General features: G+C 39.3%; 1 protein-coding gene across 1 annotated transcript in view; it reads right to left on the minus strand.

Moving 5' to 3' along the window:
* Window positions 1–26,339, minus strand: part of TNKS (tankyrase) — a 128,044-nt gene that overhangs the window by 22,158 nt on the left and 79,547 nt on the right. The window contains exons 7-16 of the mRNA XM_035324290.1: window positions 15,860–15,954; window positions 13,832–13,898; window positions 13,237–13,423; window positions 11,470–11,591; window positions 10,418–10,509; window positions 10,254–10,332; window positions 4,163–4,334; window positions 3,034–3,113; window positions 1,878–2,023; window positions 727–892 (exon numbers count right to left, since the gene is read on the minus strand). Of these exons, the coding sequence (XP_035180181.1) occupies window positions 727–892; window positions 1,878–2,023; window positions 3,034–3,113; window positions 4,163–4,334; window positions 10,254–10,332; window positions 10,418–10,509; window positions 11,470–11,591; window positions 13,237–13,423; window positions 13,832–13,898; window positions 15,860–15,954 (1,206 nt within the window). The remainder of the gene's footprint in view (window positions 1–726; window positions 893–1,877; window positions 2,024–3,033; window positions 3,114–4,162; window positions 4,335–10,253; window positions 10,333–10,417; window positions 10,510–11,469; window positions 11,592–13,236; window positions 13,424–13,831; window positions 13,899–15,859; window positions 15,955–26,339) is intronic.

Raw genomic sequence — 26,339 nt, forward strand, 5'->3', positions numbered from 1 at the left:
ATTTCTGAATACCTCCTGGTATTCAGCACATCAGTGTGCAACACATCTGCAGTATCCCTCCAAATGTTTTTTGGGTAATCAAATGAAATAATTGATGAGATAGTTGAGAAATAGTGGGGCTTTGCAGCAGTAAAATAAAAAGCAGCACAAGGGGAAGAACGTTTTAAGACTACCCATATTCTTATTCACATTTTAAATGCTGAACTTCAGCTTCTGCTGATTATAATGAATCCACAGTACATTAATCTTCATTTCCTCCAGAAGCTTGACAGATTATACATTAACAATTTAAAATCTTTTATATGTCAAGCACCATGTAAAACCCACCTTCATTTATTGCTACGTAACACGCTCTTGTATAACTACTTACAAAGTTTCACTTAACTGCACGAACTGTTCCAGAAAGGGACGAATAGGGGAAGGGTTTGTGTATTTTTTAAAAAACAAATTCATTTTTTTCCAGTTTGAGAGTCTTGTCATACTTTGCTAGTAGTAGCAGCAAGCCATGCTAGAGCAAGTTAATAAACCTAGTAGAAAAAGTAACCATTCTGATGATTCTTTGTAAGTGAACAGACATTGTACAAACTATCTGACAACTGTACAATGAAAATACGTAAAGGACCATAAAGAACTCACTGAATGCAATTAACTTTGATTCTGATCTCCAGCAAAAAAACAAAACATACACACATTTAAAGACATATTTGAGAACTCCAGATCACATACTTTTAACAGCAGTTTGCAGATTTCGTATTTTCCTTTTGCAGCTGCTTCATGCAGAGGAGTGAATTTCCACAGGTCTGCTACATTGACAGAAGCACCATGCCTCACTAAGAGTTCAGCCACTTCGTAGTGTCCATAAGAACAGGCATTATGCAGGGGTACTAAGCCACTAATCAAAGAGAAAGTTTTTTTTTTAATAGCTACAGACAATAAACTGCAACATGCAATCATACAGAATTCCAATGGATAAAATACCCACTCCCACGGGACAGTAATCTGCATCTTTCAGTCTCCAATTTTCATGGCTTTATTTCCTTGCTATTAAAATATCCATGAAATGAACATAATCACCCTTCTCCACATCCCATACAGGAGACTTCTAAATGCTTACCAAGCACCAATGTTGCTAGTGATACAAGCAACTTCAATGCTGTTAGCAGCAGCAAAAAAACTGAATTGCAAGAATCGTTACATTCTGATTGTGAATATTTGAGTGTAAATTTCAGAAAAAGTATACAGCTATACAATGAAGTACAGTTATTAGTACCACATTAGCACAGCTGATATCACAGAAAGATGCCCAAATATTACTTTAAAGGGAGAGCCTAAAAATTCAGTATTGGACGTGTTTTAGCCTGCCCTGAAGCCCAACATATTGGGATGAAAGATCAAACACGGTCGCACTATTCTACATGTTCAATTTGTGAATAATGAAAAAAAAAGTGTAAATGATTTACCTTATTTAAATGAATAAATAACTAGTTAATAATAAAAACTAACTAACAAAATCAGAGAAATGCCCCTGGTATTTGATCTCAGGCAATTCAAAACTGATTTATCACCTGAAATAACTGAGAGGCTGCTTTTAAGCACAGCAAAAGTCTCTGAAATAGACAAAAGGGGGAAGAGAAGGATCAAGGATTACACTGGCCAGATATGTGCTTGACTGTGGCTTTGCCAGAAAGTTACATCTAACTTTAATAGTCCACGGTCTCCCTACAATGAATGTCAGGAACAATGAAGAATAACAAGAAAAAAACTTTTCAAGAGAAAAAAATATGATGCTTGCTGAAATCTGAACCCAAATGAACAGAGGGGGTAGAAATCTCACACTAACAGAAAACACTGGAGCACACAATGGAATGAAAAAGTACCCTTTATCTTTGGCATGCACATCTGCCCCATGGTGCAACAGATACTCCACCACTGATACACGGTTATATCCTGCAGCAAAGTGCAGTGGTGTTGAATGACGGCCTTCCAAATCTCTACAATTCACATTCTGAGGGCTGCAAAGTTGCTGGAAGACAAAAGAAGAAACCAACATCTATTACCGAACTAAAAAAGAACCCCCCCCTTCCAAAAAAAAAAAAAAAACAAACACACACACAAAAAACAAAGTAAATAGAAAATACACAAAAAGAATGAGCCCCCATCAAATACCCTAACGGAAAATTTGGTCCATTTATTTGTATATACCATTTTTTAGAAGTTAAGTTTCAGGAAATTTCTTTCCATATAAACAGAATTAAAAATAGAGCTTCTCTAAATGTATGGCTGAAAGTACTTTTCTAACAAATAGGTCTTAAATGATGGAAGCAGTATGAAGACATTCGTAACATATTAGAAGGTAAAAATGAGTTATCAAGCGCCAGGTAAGTTTCTCCAGACAAGCCATGTAAGCCCATGTAAGTTTCTCCGGACAAGCCACCATTTCCATCTCATGCTGTCTTCATAAAACCAGAAATATTGAAATTGGCAGTCAAAAGAGCTGCTGGTGCAAAAAACAGGTGCTGTTTGGATATTAATGTGCATTAATATTGATGCGTTGAAGTTCAAGGTGAGACTGTGCAGAATGGTCTATCTGCAGGCTATTTCACCCATTGATCAAGTATGAAAGATAAGATCAAACCTTCCTGTGATGCTGGCATTCCATGGCATGACTGATAATCTTCAGATAAGGATGGCTTAAAACATTAAGTCTGTTACCTGCTAACTTGTTTGCTTGCCTTCTGATTGAATCACACACCTAAGCTTGTTTTCACTAAACCGTGATTCTCAGGCTCACAGGGTTCTTATCAAGGAATTATGGCTGTAAGAGCGATAATTCTCAGAGAATTCACAACTCAGAGAAACACCTCAGCACATCTCAATGCCCAGCTTATCAGAAAAAAATATTAAGAGATCTTCCTTCACATTTTTTATGATTTAGCATCCACTGGGCATTACATCCACAACCCTTGTAGCAGGGGCTTTCATGAGCCTTGCACAGCAATAAAATGAAAATTTATAGGAGTTGCTCAAACCTACCTTCACAGTTTCCAAATCTCCAGCTTTGGATGCTTCTAACAACCGATAATCCACATCAGAAGTACGCACAGGTGTACTTTCTACATACAGAAAAAGATGGTTTAGGGTTATTAGATTATATTAACTTGTGCTCTATTTTTTCCAAACCAGGAAGATGTCTACTGGCATTTGTAAAAATGCTACAGCAGTAGTGAAGTTCAAGTTCATATTGCCTAAATAGCTGAATAAGGAGCCTTAGTTTCAGTGTAAACCGGTCAGATTTAGGCTCTAGAGCTGACATCATTCTGCCAAATGGAATTTCAATGTGTTGCTGATCCCATGTATGGTAAGAATGACATTTCTGCATTCAAAAAACCTATGCGTTCACTGGGACAGATTCAAAGTTTTGATGAAGTTCAAAAGCACCTTCTTGTCTACTTCAGCAAACTGCAAGAGGCCCCACTGCACACCCAGAATTAAACGTGCTCATTTCAGCACCTGAATTAATGCCTTTGCACTCTGTACTTGCTATGAAGCTGGTGAGGGGCCTGGAACCAAAGACCAGAATTTCTCTTTAGGAAGTGTTTATGCTGTAAGAAAAAATCCCCAAACTGTTAACCCTGGGATCTTTTATAAGAGAACCATAAGCATCATACCCTCTAATTACTGATCCCATAACTACTTAGGTTGTTTTTATATCTGATGCAAGTGCTTTTATCTCACAGGACTTTGTTCCCACTCTGTAAAACACAAGTAACGTTCTGCTTTTGACTGCTGAAGTATGGGGTATCCAAAGGGTAGCTGATGAGAGGAAAAAGGGTTCTCATGTTTGTCAATATTTTAGTGTCCTTGGAACTTGTTATTAAAAATAATAAAAAATGACCTGACTTCCTTTAATATTCCCATACAACAGCATGATATAAATCCATGAGATATTTTATCTCCTTTTTGCACAAAATCTCTGAATTCAACAGCTGTGAGTTTGTTTCCTAAAAAAGCATCACACCGAACAACGTAGATGTGTGCACATAATGGCAGAAGGGAGGGATGAACAAACTATATTAAGTTTCTTGCGCTGAAATAAGATCCACAGCTTTAAAAGAAAGGGAGAAGCTGAAGTTCAAATATCCAAGCCTTAATTTTTGCCTACCACTTAGTATCTGTTGCACTGCTTCATTTCCCATCTGTGCTGCTGTGAAGCCTTGTAAAGAGATGATGGAGGGATCAGAGCCATAATTCAGCAGGAGCCGGCAGGTTTGCAAGTGACCTGCCAAAGCAGCCCTGTGCAATGCTGTTTGACCAAGTGTGTCCAGTGCATTCATCTGAAAAATCAGCAACGATATAAAACATGATTAGAATTAAAAGCCTGCAGCTGTCTATGCCCTTAATAAGAAGGGCAGTAACAGGAACTTCTTGGCATACAAGTTTATCTGTGCTGCAACTAAACGCAACCAAATGACAAAATATATACACATTCCAATGCAAAGATAATTTTCTGCAGATGCTTTCCCGTCTTTCAAAACACAGGTTATTTGTTTGCATGGCTATTACAAAACACAGGGTCCCCAAAACCACATTTGAAATAGCGATCAAGCTCTTGACAAATTTGACGAAGATTAACCTTGTGCAAAAACAACTCTCACAGAACAAGAGAAAGAGGTAAATAATTAACCAAGCAATTCAGAGATCTTCTACCTTTAACGATATTATCATCTCTCATCTCAGAAGAGGAATTAACACTCCAAGAATTAAAACAAAGATGTCAGATTTAAAATTCTAAGGGTGTAGGGGAGAGGGGTGGTGAAAGAAGATGTATACACAGTCCATTGTTTGTAATTTTACAGAAATATTAAGCTAAAGTGGATAGAAATCTATCCAATATAAGAGTATATAAGCAGACAAAATGGAGTAATAATAATGGAAACCTATCTATCAAGATCTAACAGAGAATTTAAATAACTGGCAGCACTGCCATGGGCTCAGTATCAGAGAAAGGAAGAGAATAATAGTTTTAAGAAGATGGAGAAAAAATATAGAAAATAACCTCTCAAGAAGATACTTTGTACCTAGCAACCATTCATGACAAACTTAAATGCAGATGTCCAACAGCTTCCCCCCCCTCTTTTTTTTAAATCACCATGAAATACAGAACTACTCTGTATTCTCTGCAGTAACTGAGAACCTGTTATCTGTTTCCACGCCTACAGACTGCAGGCTGTGAACTGCATGCATAATAGACTCAGTTACTGTAAAAAACAACGTTTTTACCTTTTACCTTCTCAAAATCTTTGTGATGGTAGCAGTCAAAGGTTTTTCTAGGTTTTCTCACCTAAAATGCAGCCTGCAAATTCTACTACCTTTCCATAAAAAAAAAAAAAACAGTGAAAAAATATTCTGGTTAAGACTGTATTTCCATGAAATTCAATCTTAGAGGGTTAAAAACACATAAATACCTGCAATACAGCAATATCAAGCCGTAGGAAATAACTAAGAGCTACCGCATAAATAAAGTGGACTGTGATTTGATATTGTCTGAAAATCTTTTATATCTCTGAACAATTCAACAGGCTGGTGAGGTAGGAAATCCTTAGATCACAAATCCCTCTCACAGTGAGATTGATTAGGAGAACAGTTCTGCTTTCCTCTGACCGTGCTCAGCTCATGACACTCTCATAGGATTCCCCTAAAAGTTTTGTTTAAAGAAAAACTCTTTGCTTTTGTAAGTATTAAATGGATGATGAATGTCCCAAATTGATCATTTTGTTCAGATGATGACCCATCTGTTTTAGGACACCAGATACCTTTCACTACTAGTAAGGCCACGGAGAATAGCAGTAGTCTAGAGAAATGCAGGGCAGAATGAAATTAGAATTGTGAATTGTGGATGTAGATCATAGCATAGACCAAGAAAGAGAAATACAATATTTTCTGTAATGCTGGTATTCCTGTATTAAATATTCCCATACTGAACAACCTGTTGGAACAGCAGCAAGACACCCACACGGTACCAACTGTGACCTGGGAAAATGTTAATATTGTCTTACGCAGGTCTCCTTTCACCTCCAAATAATTATCTTTGCCAACAATCAACTCTTGGGGCAGAAAAACTGCAGCCATTTGAAGACATTCCTGTTCACTTCTGAGACAAAGAGGGCTGCAGCTGACAAAGAGGAACACAGACACCAAAAAAAGCTGTTCTTGCCTCAGGAAAGAGAATTAGACTGCAGGGCATTTTCAGTGGTAGTACCTCCACTTTGAAGCAGATCTGCTCTCACCAATCATGCAGCACTTGTCTAAAATGAACGCAAGAATGTATTGCACTAAGGCTAAATGCAGCAGGATTTATTTCCAAATGAATATCAATTTGAATATTTAAAACAACCTGACAATCAGGAGATGCCGATATAAATCTAATTCCTGAAAGAAATACAAATAGAGATTAAGCTCTCCTTAAAATCATACCTGGTAAGACATCTGTCTGGATTAACAACTGTTCAATACTAGGTCTAAAAACACACGCCCTTTCTAATTCAAAGTTAAAGTTTCAATTCTGACAAAATATAAAACATTCAAGCTGCACTGCCTTACTGCATGCTGAGAAGACAAATCATTCAAGCTGCACTAAGTAAATAAATGAGAAATATTCAACTGGTCCTCCTTATAAGCAGCCTGAAATGAAAAGGTTGTAGTTCTTAATTACTTTACAGGCAAATCTGCAAGGAGCTAAAAATAACAGATTTGACGTCTTATTCCACATCACACCGTCTCTGGATCCGGTTTCTTCACCTTTTAGTACATAAACAGTCAGTCCATTACTCAAACTAAAACATAAAAGCAGAACATAGTTCTCAAATTAAAAGTGTGTTTAAGTAAGGCTTTTCATGGACAGATACCACCCTATATGGCATTTCCCATGCACAATCCCTTCTGTTACTTCATTTGCCTCATCCTGGATATATATTCTGTCGATAAACCAAAATGGTCATATATCATCAGACACTGAAGAGAATTTTCCTCCCTACACTGCTGCTGCAGTCTCAAAGAGCTCAAAGAGCTACGGTGATATTCTCAGACAGAATCACAGAGTCACTAGGCTGGAAGATGTCTAAGATCATCAAGTCCAACTGTTAACCTAGCACTGTCAAGCCTACCACTAAACCATTTCCCTAAGCACGACATCTACACGGTTTTTAAAAACCTCCAGGTATGGTGACTCAACCCTGAGCAGCCTGTTCCAGTGCTTCACAACCCTGGCAGTGAAGATTTTTTTTTTTTTTTCTAATTTCAAACCTAAATCTCCCCTGCTGCAACTTGAGGCCATTTCTTCTTATCCTGTCACTTGGTGTTTCGGAGACCGATCCCCCACCCTGCTACAACCTCCTCTGAGGTAGCTGTAGGTAATAAAAAGGTCTCCTCCAAGCCTCCTTTTCTCTAGGCTGAACAACCCCAGTTCCCTCAGCTGTTCCTCGAAGACCTGTTCTCCGGACCCTGCATCAGCTTCGTAGCCCTTCTCTGGACACACTCCAGCACCCCGATGTCCTTCTTGTAGTGAGGGGCCCAAAGCTGAATACAGTACTTGAGGTGTGGCCTCACCAGAGCCAAGTACAAGGGGACAATCACTTCCTTGGTCCTGCTGGCCACACCATTTCTGATACAAGCCAGGATGCTGTTGGCCTTCTTGGCCACCTGAGCACACTAACGGCTCGTATTCAGCTGGCTACTGAGCAACACCCCCAGGTCCTTTTCTGCTAGTCAGCTTTCCAGCCACTCTTCCCACAGCCTGCGGTATTGCATTGGGTTGTTGTGCCCCAAGTGCAGGACCCAGCACTTAGCCTTGTTGCACCTCACACAGTTGACCTCGGCCCATCAATCCAGCCTATCCAGAGTTCTCTGCAGAGCCTTCCTACCCTCAAGCAGATCAGCACTCCCACCCAACTTGGTGTCATCTGCAGACTTACTGAGGGTGCACTGGATCCCCTCATCCAAGATCATTGATAAAGATATTGAATAGAACTGAGGCCAGTACTGAGCCCTGGATGATACCACTTTTGCCTGTTTGCCATCTGGATTTAGCTGTGTTCACCACAACTCTTTGGGCCCAGTCACTCAAACAGTTCTTCACCCAGCATAGCGTATGCCCATCTAAGCCTTGAGCAGCCAGTTTCTTGAGGAGAATGCTGTGGGAAACGGTGTCAAAAGCTTTACTAAAGTCTAGGTAGACAAAATCCACAGCCTCTCCCTCATCCACTAAGTGGGTCACCTTGTCATATAAGGAGATCAGGTTAGTGAAGTGGGACCTACCTTTCATAAACCCATGCTGACCAGGCCTGATCACCTGGTTGTCCTGTGTCTGCCCTGTGATGCCACTCAAGATGATCTGCTCCATAACTTTTCCCTGGCACCAAAGTCAGGCTGACAGACCTTTAGTTCCCTGGGTCCTCTTTCTGGCCCTTCTTGAAGATGGGTGTCACTGTGGCTAGCCTCCAGTCAAATGGGACCTCCCCATATAGCCAGGACTGCTGATAAATGATGGAAAGTGGCTTGGTGAGCACCCTCTGTACCCTTGTGTGGATCGCATCTGGTCCCACAGACTTGCCTGCATTTCAGTGGTGTAGCACGTCACTAACCACTTCCTCTTAGATTATGGGGCCTTCATTCTGCTCCCTGCCCCTATATTCCAAGCCAGTGGGCTGGGTGCTCAGAGAACAACTGGTCTTACTATTAAAGACTGAGGCAAAGAAAGCATTAAGCAACTCAGCCTTTTCTTCATCCTATGTTACTGTGTTTCACCTCACATTCAATACAGGATGGAGATTTTCCTTAGTCTTCCTCTTGTTGCTAACTCCCCTATTTGCTTCTCCAAGAATCAAAAACTCATTATTTTGTGATCACTATGCCCAAGACAACCACCAACCTTCACATCCAACACAAGCCCTTCTATGTTTGCAAGCAAAACGTTCAGAGAGGTGCCTTCCCCAGGTGGCTCACTCAGCAGCTGTGTCAGGAAATTATCTTCCACACATTTCAGAAGCCTCCTAAATTTTCCTCTCTGCTATACTGTACTTCCAGCAGACATCTGGTAAGTTGAAGTCCCCCACGAGAACAAGATCTAGCGATGAGATTTCTTCCACCTGCTTATAGAATATTTAATCTGCCTCTTCATCCTGCTTGGATAGTCTCTAACAGACATCCACCATGGCATCTGCCATGTTGGCCTTCCCCCTGATTGGGGATCAGGGGCCTGTCCTGGGACCAGTGCTGTTTAATATTTTTATCAATGACATAGACAGTGGGATTGAATGCACCCTCATCAAGTTTGAAATCTTGGAAGGAAATCATGGAATAATTTACTTTGGAAGAGACCCTTAAGACCATCAGGTCCAACCATCAAATTAATACTACAAAATCTACCACTGAACTATGTCCCTGAGCAGCATGTTCACAATTATATTATACAGTGAGGTTATTCAAAAGCATTTGATTCTGTTGCACAGGTCTAGGTAGATGGCAAATATTTCCAGAGCCAGGGTATTGAAACTTGCTACTCCAACACACAGAAATAATTATATTATGTAAAGACCCATAAAGTTAGATCCTTCTAGCAGAGCAGAATGAAGCCATTTCTGCTACCCACATGAAGATGGGCTCTATCTTCTGTCATGCAAACATAACTTTAGAGCAGCTTGTTCTCTCTTACAGAAGAATGGTTTCAACAGTATCCTTTAGAAATATAGTAAACCAAATAGCATCCATGACATTTCTACATTTGCCCAAGATACTAATGAACTTGCATTCTTGCAGGTCCTTTTATTATTATTATTAATTTTTACAACAATCATTCCAGTTTAGATGACTTTAATCCCTGTTTTCTGTACCACTAGAAAGCCCAATGTCTTTTTTTCATTAGTTCGCCACCTTAAATCTTTTTTTTTTTTTTTTTTTAAACAAAGCACCACTTTCAAAGATACTGTCATGGCACTTGAAGATTCATTAAAAATGAGTAATCTAAACACCTAAAGGCTATATTCAGTTACTTGGAGAGAAGACTTAATTTTTAAATGCGGTTCCTGAATATCCTGTACTGATTCAGGATAAACACCCTTCATGGTTAACATGACAAGCACAAGACATACAGAAGAAAACACAACAACTAAACTAAAACTAAAACTAAAACTGTATTTAACCAATATAACATTCCCTCTTGCCTTCTGCCATAAATTACATGCATTAAGCATATTTACCTTTGCTCCATGTTTATGCAGAACTTCCATGACATCGTTATGGGCTTTCTCAGCTGCAACATGCAAAGGTGTCATGAAACTAGACAAAAAAAAGAAGATATTAGTTTTATGCTCCTAGTATGACTGAGTCCTTTGAAAAAAAGTTGAAAATTTAAGAAACCTACTCTTTGTTTTTCTCATTAACATTCGCTCCTTTCCTGAGCAATAATTCTGTAACTTGCTTCCGCTTGGGATGCACAGCAGCCACAGCACAGTGCTGCAAAAAAAGTAAATATAAAGTACTATTTCAACTACACAGATGAAAAAGAGCTTTGAGATCAAAGACTTCATCTCTTAATTATTCTTCTAGACATCAGACTACAGAATTTACAAACAAAACACATCATATTTCTGCCTGAACATTTAACACACCAAACATAATACGAGCAAGTGAATAATGCTAAATTATTCACATCAGAAAATTCCCAAAAATCAGTAAATTCCCAAATGCATTAACAAGATATCAGGACAAGTATAGCATGCAATGCCCAAAGGAAGTTAAGGGAAAGGACTTTAAACATCTTAGCCTTAGCCTTCTTCAGAGGGATACCAAAGGGTTCCATTAAGACTCTACTGCTTTATTTTATCAAGCCTTTGAAAATGGTTTCTTTTTCCATTTCAGTGTGTACTGAACATATTGAACCTAACAGCAAGTCTGTTATGCAGCCAGTTACAAATTACGTAACAAATATGCAAAAAAGCACTTGGAATATAATATATTCCATATAATGAATGTAAGAATATGGAAAAAAAAGCTCTATATGGAACATATCCTTATATGTTCCATATAGAGCTTTTCAGTCCCAGCAAAAACTTAACTGGTCAACAATAAAATAGGTTAATGGGGGAAAAAAGCAGAAGAGAAGTGAAACATGGACAGGTATGCTCTGGCCAGAAGGTTTCTGTGATCTGCTAGGAAAAAAAGAAAAAAAAAAAAGTGCTAAAAATTATATGGTGTTATTTCTGTAATGGTGCAATATATATTATATATATTATATATATAATAAATATATAATATGTATAAAATATACATTATATATTTAATATATAAAGTCTTTGGTGGCAAATCCTCTATCTCAGATGATGAATACATTTTCATAATGTAAAAATAAACCCACTCAACTAGCACTACCATCACATTTATCGTAAAAGACGAGGATTGACTCTATAATCTCACCAGTGCAGTCTCATGTGACTGTGGCTGTTTAAAATTGATGATCTCCAAGGCAAGTGTCTTTTTCACTTTGGCTAGATCTGCCTCTCTTGCTGCTTGCAGTAAAGAATGTCCTTTGAATTCATCTATTGGAGAAAGAGATGCATTGACTATTCAGTAACAAGTTACCTTTACAGACGTTACTTGAGAAAGGTACCTATAACCAGTTAAGAGGTAATAAGAGTGTTTCTGTACATCTTCAGATAGTGGCTTACCTGGTATGCATAGTAACATGAAAAGAACACGGTTTCCTGAAACCAAAAGGGTATTCCAAAGAAGTGGTGCAGTGATTCCCTGAGTAAAATTCTTAGTTTTTCTCCCTCTTATCCCCCACCCACTTCATATTAAATGCATATGTGACCTCTCAATTATCTATGTATGTGTTCAAGCGAGCACACAGCTACTGCAGGCTTTTTTTTTCTGCAGAAAAAAAAGCATTACAGTTGGTTTTCCAAAACGTCACTGGATTTACAACTACAAGTAATTCAAGGTAAAGACTGAACGTATTGTTTCAATACAACCATTAAACTATTGGTGTTAAAGAAAGTTAGCCAGCTAAGCATCTGAAGCCAGTCTGCTCCGAAGATTGTGATTGTAGTTATATCTTTGCAAATGCAGAGAAGTAATTTTGTTAATTTATGTGCCACACCTTGATCATTTCAGGAACTAGTCCATTTTAATTAAAAAGTATTTTCAACTTGAAAAAGATGAAAAACGTTTACCATAAAATGTACAATTGTGAGATAGGCTATCAAGGATGAGGTCTGAACTTGGGAGTGAGAAACAAGGAGATGGATAAGCCCACCCCCATCCAGAAACTAAAAATACAGAAATAAAACAAAGCTTAAATATATTTTTGCTTTTTAGTTTAAAAAATGGTAAATTAACTTGCTTAAAGCCAGAAGCACAATGTCCTAAGCCAGCCTGGAAGAGAGTAGAGAAGTAGCTGGAAAATATAAACCCCTTCCTCTTCTGTCCTAGAGGAAAGCTTTCTGCTGTACATGTTTTCATTTCTGTGCTACCACCTTCACAGAATAGTGACAAACAACAACCCGTGATTTTGAGCAGTGCAAGATCACATTCTTAGTCTGCCAGGGGATTCTGCTATATTCAACAGACAAAACCAAAAGCTTACAATTGAAGCAATGTATAATCAAGTTCAGAACTTATACTTTGGGAAGATACTTTCTGCAACTTCATTACGTTTGGTTTCTATACTTGTCTCATTTAATTATCTTTACAGTTTATAACAACGAGAAAACAAACCCCCAAAAGAGGGCAAATAAAGGTAGACAAATTTCAATTGGAGCTGAAGCATTTTTTTTTGTGAGCAGCATTAGGACTGCAAACACTACAAAAAAAAGGTGCTCAAATTTCCATCTCTTCAAGCTTGCACATCAAAACTTCTAGAAGTCACTCTAACTGTTCACAGGTTCCTACAAGCCTGTTCACGTAGAGGCTCCTATGTGACTTGATTAGACTTTTAGCATAAAAATCACCCACAGTCACTGATTCAGCAGTGCCTCCTTGCCTTACACATTTTAAATCTGAAAAAAAAAGTAGACATCATCATGAATGGCCTATTAGAGTTAGCTACTTATTTAAAGTGAGGAGCACATCTGTATTTCTTCTGCTGCTCTGCATCTATCCGTGCTTTATGAAGAAGCTGCCTTGAAAGGAAAGCATCCCTTTATATTAACCAACAACTGTTTTAAGTCTGAAAACACTTACAGGTCAGCCTCTCCCTCAGTTCAGGTGTTGGAGCCATATCGACTGCACTCTTGCCATGGCAGTTGACTAATGTGGGATCCGCACCGTGACTCAGCAAGAGGGAACAGACTTCTACACGGTTCTTAGAAGCAGCCTCGTGCAAGGGTGTAAATTGCCAGAGGTCCATAGCATTAACACAGGCACCATGCTAGCACAGGAAAAAAAAGCCTTTTATTAGTAGGAAATCACCCTCAACAACAACAAAAAGCAGACGAATTTTCATTTCATTATAAAAATACCTATACATATAAAAAAACAAACAAACATGAATCCTCAACAAAATGGGAATTTCTAAATGAACTAATTTTTAAGTACAGTAGATTTTTCCAGAGGGGGGAAAAAATAAAAAATAATAATAAAAAAGAAACTCTACTATCTCTCTAAAGAAATTAGGTAGGGAAAAAACACATAAATCTGAAGTCATAGGCTTCTGAAATTACATACAGGATGTTTGAAATCTGATACTAAAGAAAAAGTCTTCCTTTTCAACTCTGGTATGAACAGTCCACCTATGACATCTAAATTTACAGTAATTACTTTCCATCCTTCTGCTTACCTTAAGGAGCAGCTCTGTAACCTCGTAGTGTCCATACGAGCATGCATTGTGAAGAGGCACAAGACCACTGTATGAAAGAAGGCAAATGACAGATTTATTCAAGCAGCATTGCTGAAGAAGGTGTTATTTTCTGTTTACTGAGAGGTGAACAGAAAACAAAACACCACCTAATCATTAACATCTTTAAAAATTAAGATTCAAAAACTACTGGAAAAACCTTGCATTCCCAAACAACACGTTATTTGTGAGTGATATTAAAGCATTTTTTCCTAGCAGGCCACAGATGTTTCATCTACCAATAAGATTATCATTAATTGCCTTTGAGATGATCTTTCCTGAAGCCACCAAGGGGGGAAGAACTCCCATTCCACATTCAATTTGCTTAGTAGAAGTCAGTGTTCTATTTCTGCCTAACTGTGCACTCCTGTTGATATAAAACGCTGTGTGCAAGTCAGAACTCTTCAGATAACACTAACCTAACTCCTGGGTATATTATGAAAATGTACAGATATCCGTAGACAGCAGACAAATTGCTGCTCCGAACTGTGGGATGTCCTGATTTCACTGCATTTTCTACAGTCAAATTAGAAGATGATCTATGTATTTTTTTATAGTTATACTACAGGAGGTCATACTCAAAAATGATACGAGTGAAGAAATCGACAAGGATGACATTACAAGCACAAGATATGTAATAAAAGAGCCACACACTCACAAGGGAGATGCGAAGGGGACAGTTATTACAGAGAACTAAATAATTTTAATTCAAGCCAAACAAGCTAGGCTAGTTACGGCTTAACAAATCCGAATGTATAATACACTGAAAACAATAATTAACCCTCCACCATTTATGAAAAATATTGTGTATGTTCCCCAGAACTGCAAAATTAGCAAAAAGAGCATTGGGAAAGACAGTACTAGACTAGTTTGCTTACTTCTACATTTTGAGAACAAAAAAATGAGCAAAAGCAAACCAAACCAACAACCAAATAAAAGAAAAAACACCAAATCATGTGATGCCACTAAAAAGGAGAAAGAGAGAGCTCGCTGGGCTGTTACACACACCTTAGAGTGTTTGAATTGTTTACATGTTTAATACAAAGTACGTGTACAGTTTTTCTTTTCTTTCCCTTTATTCTTCTCCCCTACTTGAGCTCTACTTAACTACTTTTCACACAGCAATACTTTCCAAGCAGATCATTCCAACCGCATTAAAACATCTACACTGGAATTTTCTACCAAGTGACACTTACATTTCTTAACGTGTGAAATGCCTAAAACTCGCTTAACAATTTTGGATTGTATTCCATGCAGTTTTGCTGTGTTTTTTTTTTTGACTTTCAGAATGTGTCTTGATGTATTTCACAATTCTGATCAAAAAAAGCCACTAAGGGTGAATGTACAGTCAACAGTGCTACAGTCAGTACTTCAATCTTCAAGAGTTTAAGTATGCTTACGACTGACTGGTTTGGGGAAAAAAGAAAAAAAACACTAAGATCTTAATTTAAAATCTCCTTTAAAACTAGAGAAGGAAGGGGTATAGGAAATGCCTCGAGTCTGTTGATGGCTAGAGAGCACTCTCATTAATATCTCACCTCCATAAACTCTGATATGCACGTCTTTAACCAGAAGCCCGATGTCTACAGGGTTAGAAGTAAGCTTTCCTATGAGACCATTGTAAGAATTCACCTTAGAATACAGAAATGTACAGCTAACAATGTATAACCAATATATATACTCCATGATTTCACAGGGAGGACTGTGCATGGAAACAAGGAATAAGGATTGGAAAAAAATTAAAGGTGTGGAAGAAAACTTAAACCAAGTGCAGTCACGATTAAGCTGTTATTGGGACTGTAACACAAGTTTACTTCTCATTAAACACATTCATATTTTTGAAGCAGATGTCACATTCTTAACCAACTATTTGAGATTATGCTGCACCATCAAGCAAAGAAATAATTTCTCATCTTGATTAACAGAAAAGCACTGCTGCAAACAGGTAAAAAATCAATTCATTTTACATACCCTTTGTCCTTTGCATGAACATCTGCACCGTGCTGAAGCAGAAGTTGGACTATTCGTACTCTGTTATAGCCTGCTGCTAGGTGTAAAGGCGTCGACTGCAAAGGAAAACAAAACAAGATGAAGAATGGGAGAAACATATATCTGCACTTCACTTCCTACCATTTCCTACTCTTTGCTTCTCTTACATATTTGATCAGGGTAGGTTACACTTTCCTTCTGCAATCAGCCAAGTCAAGAAATACAAAGCACACACACACTCCTGTTGTCAAACCAAACCCCTTCCTGGAGGTGGGGAAGAATTTAGGTATCACTTAAGGCAACAGCAAATTTATCAGATGAAGTTATTTAAAATTATAGCCCAACCTTGCCCTTTTTTTTTTTTTTCTTTAATCCTATGTGTTTGGCTTTTATTATTTTTCAATGCTCTCAGTTATTTATACATTTTTTCAAACAGTTTTGTGAACAAATTTATGCAGTTCAGGCTGCATACTCACAGGTAACAAAACTGCTTGTATGTAAGTTTTGTTGCAGCAAGCGCACAAGAATCAGACTGCAGAACAAAAGTAGGCACTTGTGCCCTAGCAGGAATGTTCGTCTTCAGCTCTGCACCAAACAAGTCTAAGTACCTTGCTGGTGTTCTGTGCTGTGCTACGCTAAGACACACACAGAGCAAACTGCATGCAGTTTGCAGATTCCTGCAAAATACATCCTCAGCAGTAATGCCCTAATGGCATACCCAGCAACAGAATAATAATAGCGCCCTTCTCCAGAGCTAATTAGTCTTAGCAACAGTAATAAAAATGACACGAAAATTTTCCCTCAAAGTTCAATTTTTTAAAAATCTTTTTATAACGAAGCGAATTTTGTGTGCTGTCTCACTCTGAAGGAACTCATTTTTTTCCACGAATGGCTGATAGCTTGCTCCTTCCCAAGGCTGAGAAGCAGAGGAGTTAGAAGGGATCTTTGGTGCTATTTATTTTGTGGCACATGACAAACAATGCACTTCTATCCCAGTAAAACCCCATACCTAAAAAAGCTTGAGCACACAGCCAGACTTAGGTATCTCGCAGCATTAAGCCAAGTACAGCTTAATGCAGGCATTAAGACATCATTACCCAGTATTACAGGTGAGACATCACATTCTTGCTATTATTAAAGTTTAAAAAAAAAAAATCAGGACAAACAGTCTCATCTGTAAGCAGCAGCGAGTGCTACATATTCAGAAATGGAATAGATTTCCAGGAATTAACACCCATTTAGTAAGACCATAACTGGGAATGGACTGAATTATGTTTCACTAGAGCCTCAACACACAGTTTATCACTATAGTCTGGAGCTACTTTGTCCCAGAAACAGCACCTACTTGGGCACCTAGCGGATGTCCCGTGTGCAAAGCGATGACACAGACTGTGCTGTCAGTAAGGACTGCACAGGGTGTCTCCAAGAAGAATGTCCAGGGAAGTCAGCTTATTTGAGAAAGCAGTTCTGCGATTTTCCATGAGCCTCGCCTGCGGAATTGCCCACACCCTCTGTTTGCTACAAATGGACGTCAACATAAGCAGCTCTAACATTCTTCACCTCCTTAAAGTGTCTCCATCGTCCAAAAAGCCACCGCCAACCAAACCAGCCAAATCTTTAAGTCAATTTGTATTGGTTAGGATCTATTATTCTGTTCCAGAAAGGCTTCTATTACTGAATTAACGATTCGGGATGATCCAAAAGATATTAAGTTCTTTCAAATCTGCCCCCATTATAAAACAGCTGGCTCTGCACATCATAAATGCTAATGGAAATGTGGATAAAGGTTACGCCACTGTTGACATCAGAAAAATACTTCAGGTGCTATTTATTTTGACAATTGCCTTGGTTTGGCTCCTAAATCCAGTTTGTCAACTGAATTAATAACTCAGAAAATCTGAAAATGGTCTGAAATGGACTGCTGAGAAGTCAGGCTCCTGGAAGGTCTGATCGCCAAAAGTAAGGGGAGAAAATGCTAAGTCTTGGAACGAGATGCAGACCACTGCAGGATCCTTTAACCTCACCAGGATTAGAGTAGCTGCATCCATTCCTATCTGCATACTACTTCTAAAACAACGCTGGCAGACTTACAAGATGCTGCTTTACTCGTACTGAGCGTTATTCATAAGGATGTTCTCAATAACGGTGCGTCAGCCCCAGGATCTTGTTGAGTGATTAAAAATTAAAGATAAAACATGACTCAAGCTGGAAGCGTGCATTTTGTATTTCTAGGATTATTAGGCCTACTTTTGCAAAATAACTTCATTAGAGAAAAAAGGCAGAACATTTTTAGCTGGCAGCTGCAAGACTAACAACGCAAGCAAAGCAAAGCAGTGACATCCCAAATCTTCTGACAACTTCGGAAATGCAAGCTACTTCCTTCTCCCTGAGCGAGGTCACACAGACACCACAGTCTCCTGAACGAACCACGTCTCCCCCAACGCACCAGGAATTATTTAGCTGCAGCCAAACACCTGATGTTTGGCTTGCTTGCCTTCTGATCCCCTGCAGCTTCAATGAAGCTGTGTGCCATGCTGCAGCCACCTCTACAAAAAAGAGCTAACACTCCCTTCACTCCCCACCCCAAAAGTGAATGATGTTCATAAAGAGACTGCTGTTTAAAATCAGTGCCCTTTTTCTAGAGCGCTAGAAAAGTAGGAACCAGTTATCACTACCAGTATTACTGTATACTGCACCTGTAAGGTATATCAACCCAATCTCTTCATATTAACGAAAGATTTAATTGAGCTATCAATTAACCCCTCCTCCCGTGCCTTGCAGTACTTGGCAGGAGACTTCCTAACAAGAATCCCCAGAGGGCATTTACCTTCTAAGACTCGTATTCACAATTACCAAGCCAATCACATTGTCTTGTAATTAAAAAGAGAGCAAATCTACTTTTATCAAGTAAAATAAGACTCTGATGTAGGATGCTCACATTATTTGAAAGTTTTATGGCATCTGTAATTGAGTGCAGGTACCGTGCATTTCAGAGAGGATCCCTGTACACAAAATAGCAAACACAGTCAGCCTGCATACCTACAATTTATATTAAAGCTTTTTTTTTTTTCCCTGCAGCCTTTTTGAACATGTATTGAACATGTATTGTAAAGGCATTTTTAGATTTAAGCAACGTACATACAACAGTTTGATATTCTCATTGAGCCTTCGGTGTTTTCACACTGCTTTGTTACCAACAGCTGATTTAAGGTCCTTATGGTCAAGGTCTGCTACCTTTGGACTTGCTGTCCCCATGCATCAAACAAAAGGGGCACCAAGGGATTGTCAGATCTGCAGGCTGCTGAGTTATTTCTACTAAAATCAGAACATTGGTTTCAACAAATCATCCGCAGGCAACATGGCTCTAAGCTGGCTCTAAGCACCACCCATACCCCTACCTATCATGCTAAAGAGTCTTCAGGAGCTCTTAGAGATGGTAACGTGCCCGCAGCCTCAGAACAGAACAGGCATTTTCAGATTCAGAGTAATTTTGGATTGCCAGTTTTATGGGTAACTTACAGCTGAAGGATTTTACGTAAGGTTCTTATATCATGTATTACCTCCTTTTTCAGCAACAGCTACCGGAGCTGCTGTAAGAACTAATAATGCCTGTTCTGGCCTGCTCTTGCTCTCTGCCACTACAATCTCTTCATTACGTTATCTGATAACAATCCTAATTAGCGTGTTCCTCTCATTCCTAAATTGTCATCCTGAAGGCTATTAAAATCAACAAACAAGAATCTTCTTATACACGTCTTGCCCTGCATCTAATTTACAATCAGATGATTTAAAATGATCACCACTTAATTTCATCTTCTATGAGAACAGCATTTTCCCTATGAAAAGGCGATACCATCTATCGGGCGTCCCCAAGACCAGCTCTGGTCTTGACACATAATTGCTATGCCCACGTTCAGAAGGACCCCAGCTGGCCGTTCACCAGTGAGGGTGGTTCTTGACGGACAAACAAGTACAACTCTGATCATGTACCCTTTGATTAGATACCTGAGGACAACCGTATGTTTACTGACAACTCTTCTGTAACACCCTCCTGACAAAAGGCATCCAAAAAAAAAAAGAGAAGAGGGGGAAGGAGGAATCAAATAATGATCACCTCACTGTAAATGACTTTCTTACCTTGTCTCTAAGCTACCTTCAGGTTTGGTAACTTGCAAAACGCAGCAAATCCCCATGTAACTTCTGTCAAACACAACACCCCTATTCAAATCAGACTGCGTGGCCAGCAGAGAGCAGTAGCAATAAAAATACTATTTTTAGCTTCTGCAGTTTGTCTTACAAGCTCCCTCAAAATGGTGCTTCGCCTCCCCTGAACTGAGAGATAAGCAGAAAGGTTTCTAATCACAGACTGCACCTTTGTTTCACAGTCTGCATAAAACTGACTGCTCTGAAAGATGTCCTGAGGCCTGTCAAGATGGCTACGTGTATCAGGCATACTAAGCAAAAGCCTTCGTGGCAGGCAAACAACTCTCTCTCTTCACTGGGTTAGAATTTAGGATGCATTCTTTCTTTAAAGTCACAACAGTCTGCACCTGCTTCACGCTGCTATCTCAAAGATTTCCCTAAAATGAACTGCATCAATCACGAGTGTGTATCAGGAACGTATTCTTCCTGCCACTAATTTATAATCTGATTAATGGGATGAGAAAAACAAGTTGCAACAACATCATACTCTAGAAGAGACATTCCTGAGCTTTTCCAGGATGGCAGTGATGGGGGTTTTCCCTCCCTGCTTAGATACCCCCTTGCAAAGTATGCCTTCCATTTTAATATTGCACAGCGTGCCCATCTGTGGTAGTTTTATGCAACTGTACTACACCACAACTGCTTTTCCCCCCCTCCTTCTTAGATCTGCTCCCACAGAGGCGCAAACATCACCACTCACTGGCTCAGCCCTGGGCAGCAGTGGGTCCCTTTGGAGCCGGCTGAAACCGGCCCTTATCTAACATGGGGCAGCTTTGGGGCTTTTCTCACAGAGGCCACCCCAGCAGCCCCCCTGCTACCCAAACCTTGCCACGTTAACCCAATAACCATCTTACACCTTCAGTTTTAGGCTTGGTTGTAAGCTTTCTTGGGAAAACATCTCACTGGTGTTTGGTTGCCTGGCATGGAAGCTGGAATTATTACATACAAACAAGTCCCTCCCTTCCAGAAACATATATTTTGAGATCATTATTTAATATTTACGCTAAAATGCTCTTCCGCACCAGGTACTATGGGGAAAAAAAAAAAGTCCTTAACCTCAGCAAGAGAATGATGCTCTTGTTGAGCAAGGAAGGATGTGTGCTTCTGTTTACCAGCCACACGGCATGTAAGCTTCAGCCATCCAACTTGTCAAACTGTGCAGCTTCCCTGGTCATTTTACAGCGGTACCAAGTTCTTCAGCTCCATGGCTGCCAGTTAAGTCCTTAAGGACATACACATAGATGCTGCTCCAGGACAACCAGTCGTGTCAGCCTGCTAGCTATAGATAAGCTAGCTACAGTAAGTTTAAACTCTGGAGATAAATAAGCACAAAAATGAAGAACTTAAACTATGTTTATGGTGTTGTTGTTTTTTTTTTTTAAAAAAAAAACAACAAAGGATTAAGGAAGATATTTCTCACTCAGCTGTGTTTCCAGTGGTAATTTAACTGCTTCATCTTCAGAACACAAACAGTAGCACTAGACTGTTGAACAGAACAGGTTTAATATAGTAAAAGTCAGAATACCATTATGTTGAAAATTTTACACGACCACGAGAAAACGAACTCGCAAGTCACACAGTACCTTAATTTAGAAGCCACTCTTTCTGGCATATCATTTTCTCTTTGAAAAACTGATCCACCATTTTGAGCCGACAGAAGAACAAAGAAAGACGTCCACATTATAAAGAGATTATTTTCTGAAACGATACCTTCAGAAATGTATTCAGGTATGTACCACTTGGGCTGTGGTACAAAGCCCAGAGGAGGACAGGTATTATGAATGGCATGCCTTTTAGAATGCATATCAGCTACAGAGCATTGCTTTGTGGATCACAGATTCAGAAAACATTTCTCTACACACGCTGGAATGTTATTTTCAAATTAGTGTTGGACACTTCCAGGCCGCGTAAATATTGATAAAGTGGATTAAGAAGTAACAACACACAACAAAAATGAAACAAATATTTTTTATTAATCTCTAGTGAGTATTTCAATATGTTCTGATTTAAATATGTTCCTCCTCAGAGGGCTGTAACCTCCAAACTACTGATTCCTAAATGTTTCTGTAGTAGATCTGACCTCTGAGGGACAATACAACAAGTTTCTGTCCGTATCTCTGAACCTCGTGGCTGTGTGACAAGATTTGGCATTAGTTCTATGCAGTAACGTGGAGGCACTGTTGTACTGCAGGTCTGGAAAAAGTATTGACAAGTAAGGGGCATCTTTAAGAGCTTTTTCAATCACAGATTCCTGGGGTTGAGAAGAACCGAAAAGATGAGAAGCGTCATATTGCACAGGGGTAAACACAAGAAATAATGAGAGTTTCTCTGCCTCTTAGAGGTCAACGGAAGAAACTGATGCTTTCACTTCACTGCTAAGGAACTCCAGCTAGCATTGAAACAGCACCACCAAAGAGAAGGCTGGAAGTTGAGGCAAGCAAAGTATTACTTCAGGGAAAAAGAATCAACGTCAAACCTCAAAGAGCATCATTACCTACAAGAAAGATACCAGGACTAAATGAGAGGCCAGAAGAAAACGAGATAGCATGAGACACAAGGCAGCGATCATGTTCAGAATGAACTTAAAAGCTTACTCAGATCCACAAGGAAAAGTAGACAAAGACATGGATCTCAGCTTCCCAAAGTTTAATTAAGAATCTTCCCTAACACCTCCATACTATGTTGGTGCCACTACTTTCAGAGTGAGCATTCAAAGAGCTGACCTAAAAGCAGAGACCAAGCAGGTAATGGTAAAGGGCTGGGAAAAACACTTAAATCTTTGCATGGGATCTACCATCCCGACCTCTGATTTCACAAACAGCAGGTCCCAAAAAAGGTGCACTAGTGATCCTTGATGTCATCATAAATAAGAATTAAAAAGCAAAAGCCCCGCAGCTCCTGAAACTGTCCTGTATTTCCATGTATCTGACCCTACCATGCATTTGCTAAACCAGGATGCGTCAGAAAAGCTGAGCAACATTCTTCATAAACCCGCAGTATTCTCAAAAAACCGTTCCTTAGGAGAATCTGTTCCATTTCCACGTGCAAATGAAGGTTTAGCTGGGAACGGAACTGCATTACGAAAAAGAAATTCAGAAGCATCTACAGTGAATCAGCATTTGCAGTTCTCCCAGATTCAGAAGCTCAGAAAATATCTCTGGCAGCAGCCAGTGACAAAAAACATCAAAACATGCAGAAAGGATTTTGAAACGGATTATCTCAGAAGTAGAGGAGCATAGATGCTGGTAACTGAGGAAATAGTGGCTTGCTGAGCTACAGAAGGATGAAACAACAGGAAAGAACCACTCTCTTCTCCTCCAGGAACACTGCTAATGTTATTTAATGCTGAAGAGAGATGTAAACTCCAACAGATCTGGCAGAATTCAACATGGGAATTACTTACAGTATCATTGTATCCAGGATGGTCATTTTTGTTGCTTCTTTTTGTCATATAGAATCCGTTAGAAAAATGTAAGTCAAAAAGGGACAACTCTGAGGTGATGTGCTGAGCCACTTCTGGCTACTGCCAAGGTAGAGATAAAAGAAACTGCCCCTGCAATGTTACTTACTGGAGTCTTTAGAGGTTATTCAAACATCTAGTACCCGAAGGAGCAGCTAGGAAACAAACTCATCCGGGTTGGTGGACCAAACACACGGGCATGAAGAATTCTGTCATGTCAACAGCTGGAACTTTCTTATAAACCACACGACGGAAGATGTGATTTAAGTTTAGTGCACAGGGAAGAACAGGTGCTATTACTACTGGCCTGAGTTACAGGGCAAGGGCAGACAAGTTTCTGCGGAGTTTTTGTAAGCCTCTTAGTGCCAGGCAGTACAGTTCACAGCCTTACTCTTCTGCTGGTTTTTCTGGGGTGGGCAGCCAAGCTCCACCACAACCGCCCTCTCACTCCACCTCCTCAAAGAGAAAGGGGGAGAAAATATGATGAAAAGGGCTCAAGGGGTGAGATAAGGATGGGGAGATCTCTCAACAATTATCATGACGGGCAAAACAGACTCAGCACAGGGAGATTAGAGAAATGTATTGCCTATTACTAACAAACTAGAGAAGTGACAAACAAAGGAAAGAAGCCAAAATCACCTTTCCCCCACCCACCCTCTTCCACCTTGCGATTATAAACATTTCAGCCTTAAGTTTAGAATATTTTCCGTATTAATAAGAAAGAAAGAACTCTCCGAATGTTACCTTGACTGCTCTCTCTGCTAACGTGACATTCAAGCCAGCACTTTGCTCATTTTTATTGAACGTGGGGCGAGAACAAACTCTGTTAAGAACAATACTTGCAAGTTAATTGCATTTCACTCCCACTTCTCAGAGTTTTTTTTAAAAAAAACTCACATTTTGGAATTAAATTGAAATAAGTCTAAAATAATTCACAAAATTAGATACAAAAAATGTTCTTTTTTTGCATTAGTGATTATTCACAAGTTTTAGAGTTTAATGCACTTATAATCCAGTCAAGCAGATTTCATTGTTCCTTTGCAGAACTAATATAGCCTTCCAACATACAGGAAAAAGAGAATATCTTGTACTTCCTAACATGCTTTGAAATTGAGAAGTTATGGCTATTAGAAATAGAATATTCTAAAGAATTCCGTCTGTAAGAAGTAGCTTTTATAAGTAGAAGTATATTGCATTAATTAGAGGAGACTAACCAAATAACCGCAATTTTCTTGCCCATCACTGACACGTTCACCCTAAATTACAATGCCTTATTTTGTCATATTTCTTCCCATTTATTGTCCATCTCTGACCTCCTTCACCATCTTACATAACCATTTCTAAAACCATTGTGTAAATACAACTCTCCTTGCACGTACGCGTTTCAAGTTCTTTTCCCTTAGCATTAAACCCATCCCTCTAAATCCACATAACCTGTGAAGTCAGTGATGGGGTTATACTAGCAACTGATGACCGATGTGCTGAGAGAAAACAGCGAGGCAGCAGGAGCAGGCAACACAAGGGCTTTGGGTAACTTCAGTGACTGCCATATAGACCAAGCCAGTATCACACATAAATATGCAACAGAGATGAATTGTTTGGAGGTTATCAGTGATTGTTTTACCAAGACGGCTGTTTCCCTCAGATGGCTAGGGCAGCCATCTGAGTAAATGCAACCCCTCAGCTGGTACCAATTCACAAACGGGAGCTGGGTCAAAAACCTGCAAGAGAAGTCGCTATGTAACACCGACTATAACATACTTAGATTCAACTCACCTACAGGGGAAAGGAGTGATAAAAATTCTGGAGCATGACCACGCTAACCTTCAGAAAGGGAAGCTATGAAAAATTAGGAAGTTTGGTAACTATAAACGAAAAGCCGTAACTAAGCGAATTAAGTCTTTACAAACAGCAGGAAAACTGCCAACAGAGACCATGCTAGAAACAGTGCTAATGCACCTTCTGTTGGGAAGTGCTTGACAAAGTGAAAGAAGCCAGTGTGATTATACAGCAAATCAGAAGAGATTACTAGAATTAAGAAGGCATTATTCAAAAAGCTGAATTCAGAAGCTAAAGAAAAATCAGAAGGATCAGAAAATCCAGAGATTATAGGTAAAAATACAATTAGGCAGGCAAAGATGATTTGAGCAACAACTAGTGAAACGAATTCAAACTATCGTTAGTTTGAATTCTGCTTCGAAAAAACTTCTTCCGACCCACCAGAAGCAGAAAAACCTCCAGACAGTCCCATGTGGGGAAGATGATACTAGGGTGAGAAATGAGAGATCCTACAGGCAAATTACTGTGGAGGAACTAAAGGAACTCTGCGTGGCATACATCTTAGAAGAAACATAGGTAATTGTCACACCAGAGCCCTGGTGAGTAAGCAAGTGAGTATTTGGGAGCAGGGTGAAGCTTGGAAAAGGATTTCTCTGAAACTGAGTTAAGCGTAAAAGAGGTAACAATACCCACGATGAAAAAAATATCAACAAATTGCTAGGATGGGATTGCATTCACCCAGGAGAGCTGGAGAATTAAATGGGTGAATTACTGGTGGTACACAACCTTCACGTAAGATTGTCTTGGTACATAAAGTTGCAAATATGATTCCAGTCATTAAAAGATTTTTTGGGGGAACTACAGCCTGTAACATTGGCAACTGTACCACAAAAAATATAGTAACAGCTAGAATTAGTGGGCAGATGGATAGACATGATAAAAAGAGTCGACACAAATACTGTTAATGGAAGTTCCACCTGACAAACCTCTTTGGAGTTTCCTTAAGCGGTCAATAAGCCT

This window comes from Oxyura jamaicensis, chromosome 4, assembly GCF_011077185.1.
Source record: "Oxyura jamaicensis isolate SHBP4307 breed ruddy duck chromosome 4, BPBGC_Ojam_1.0, whole genome shotgun sequence".
Taxonomy (NCBI): domain Eukaryota; kingdom Metazoa; phylum Chordata; class Aves; order Anseriformes; family Anatidae; genus Oxyura; species Oxyura jamaicensis.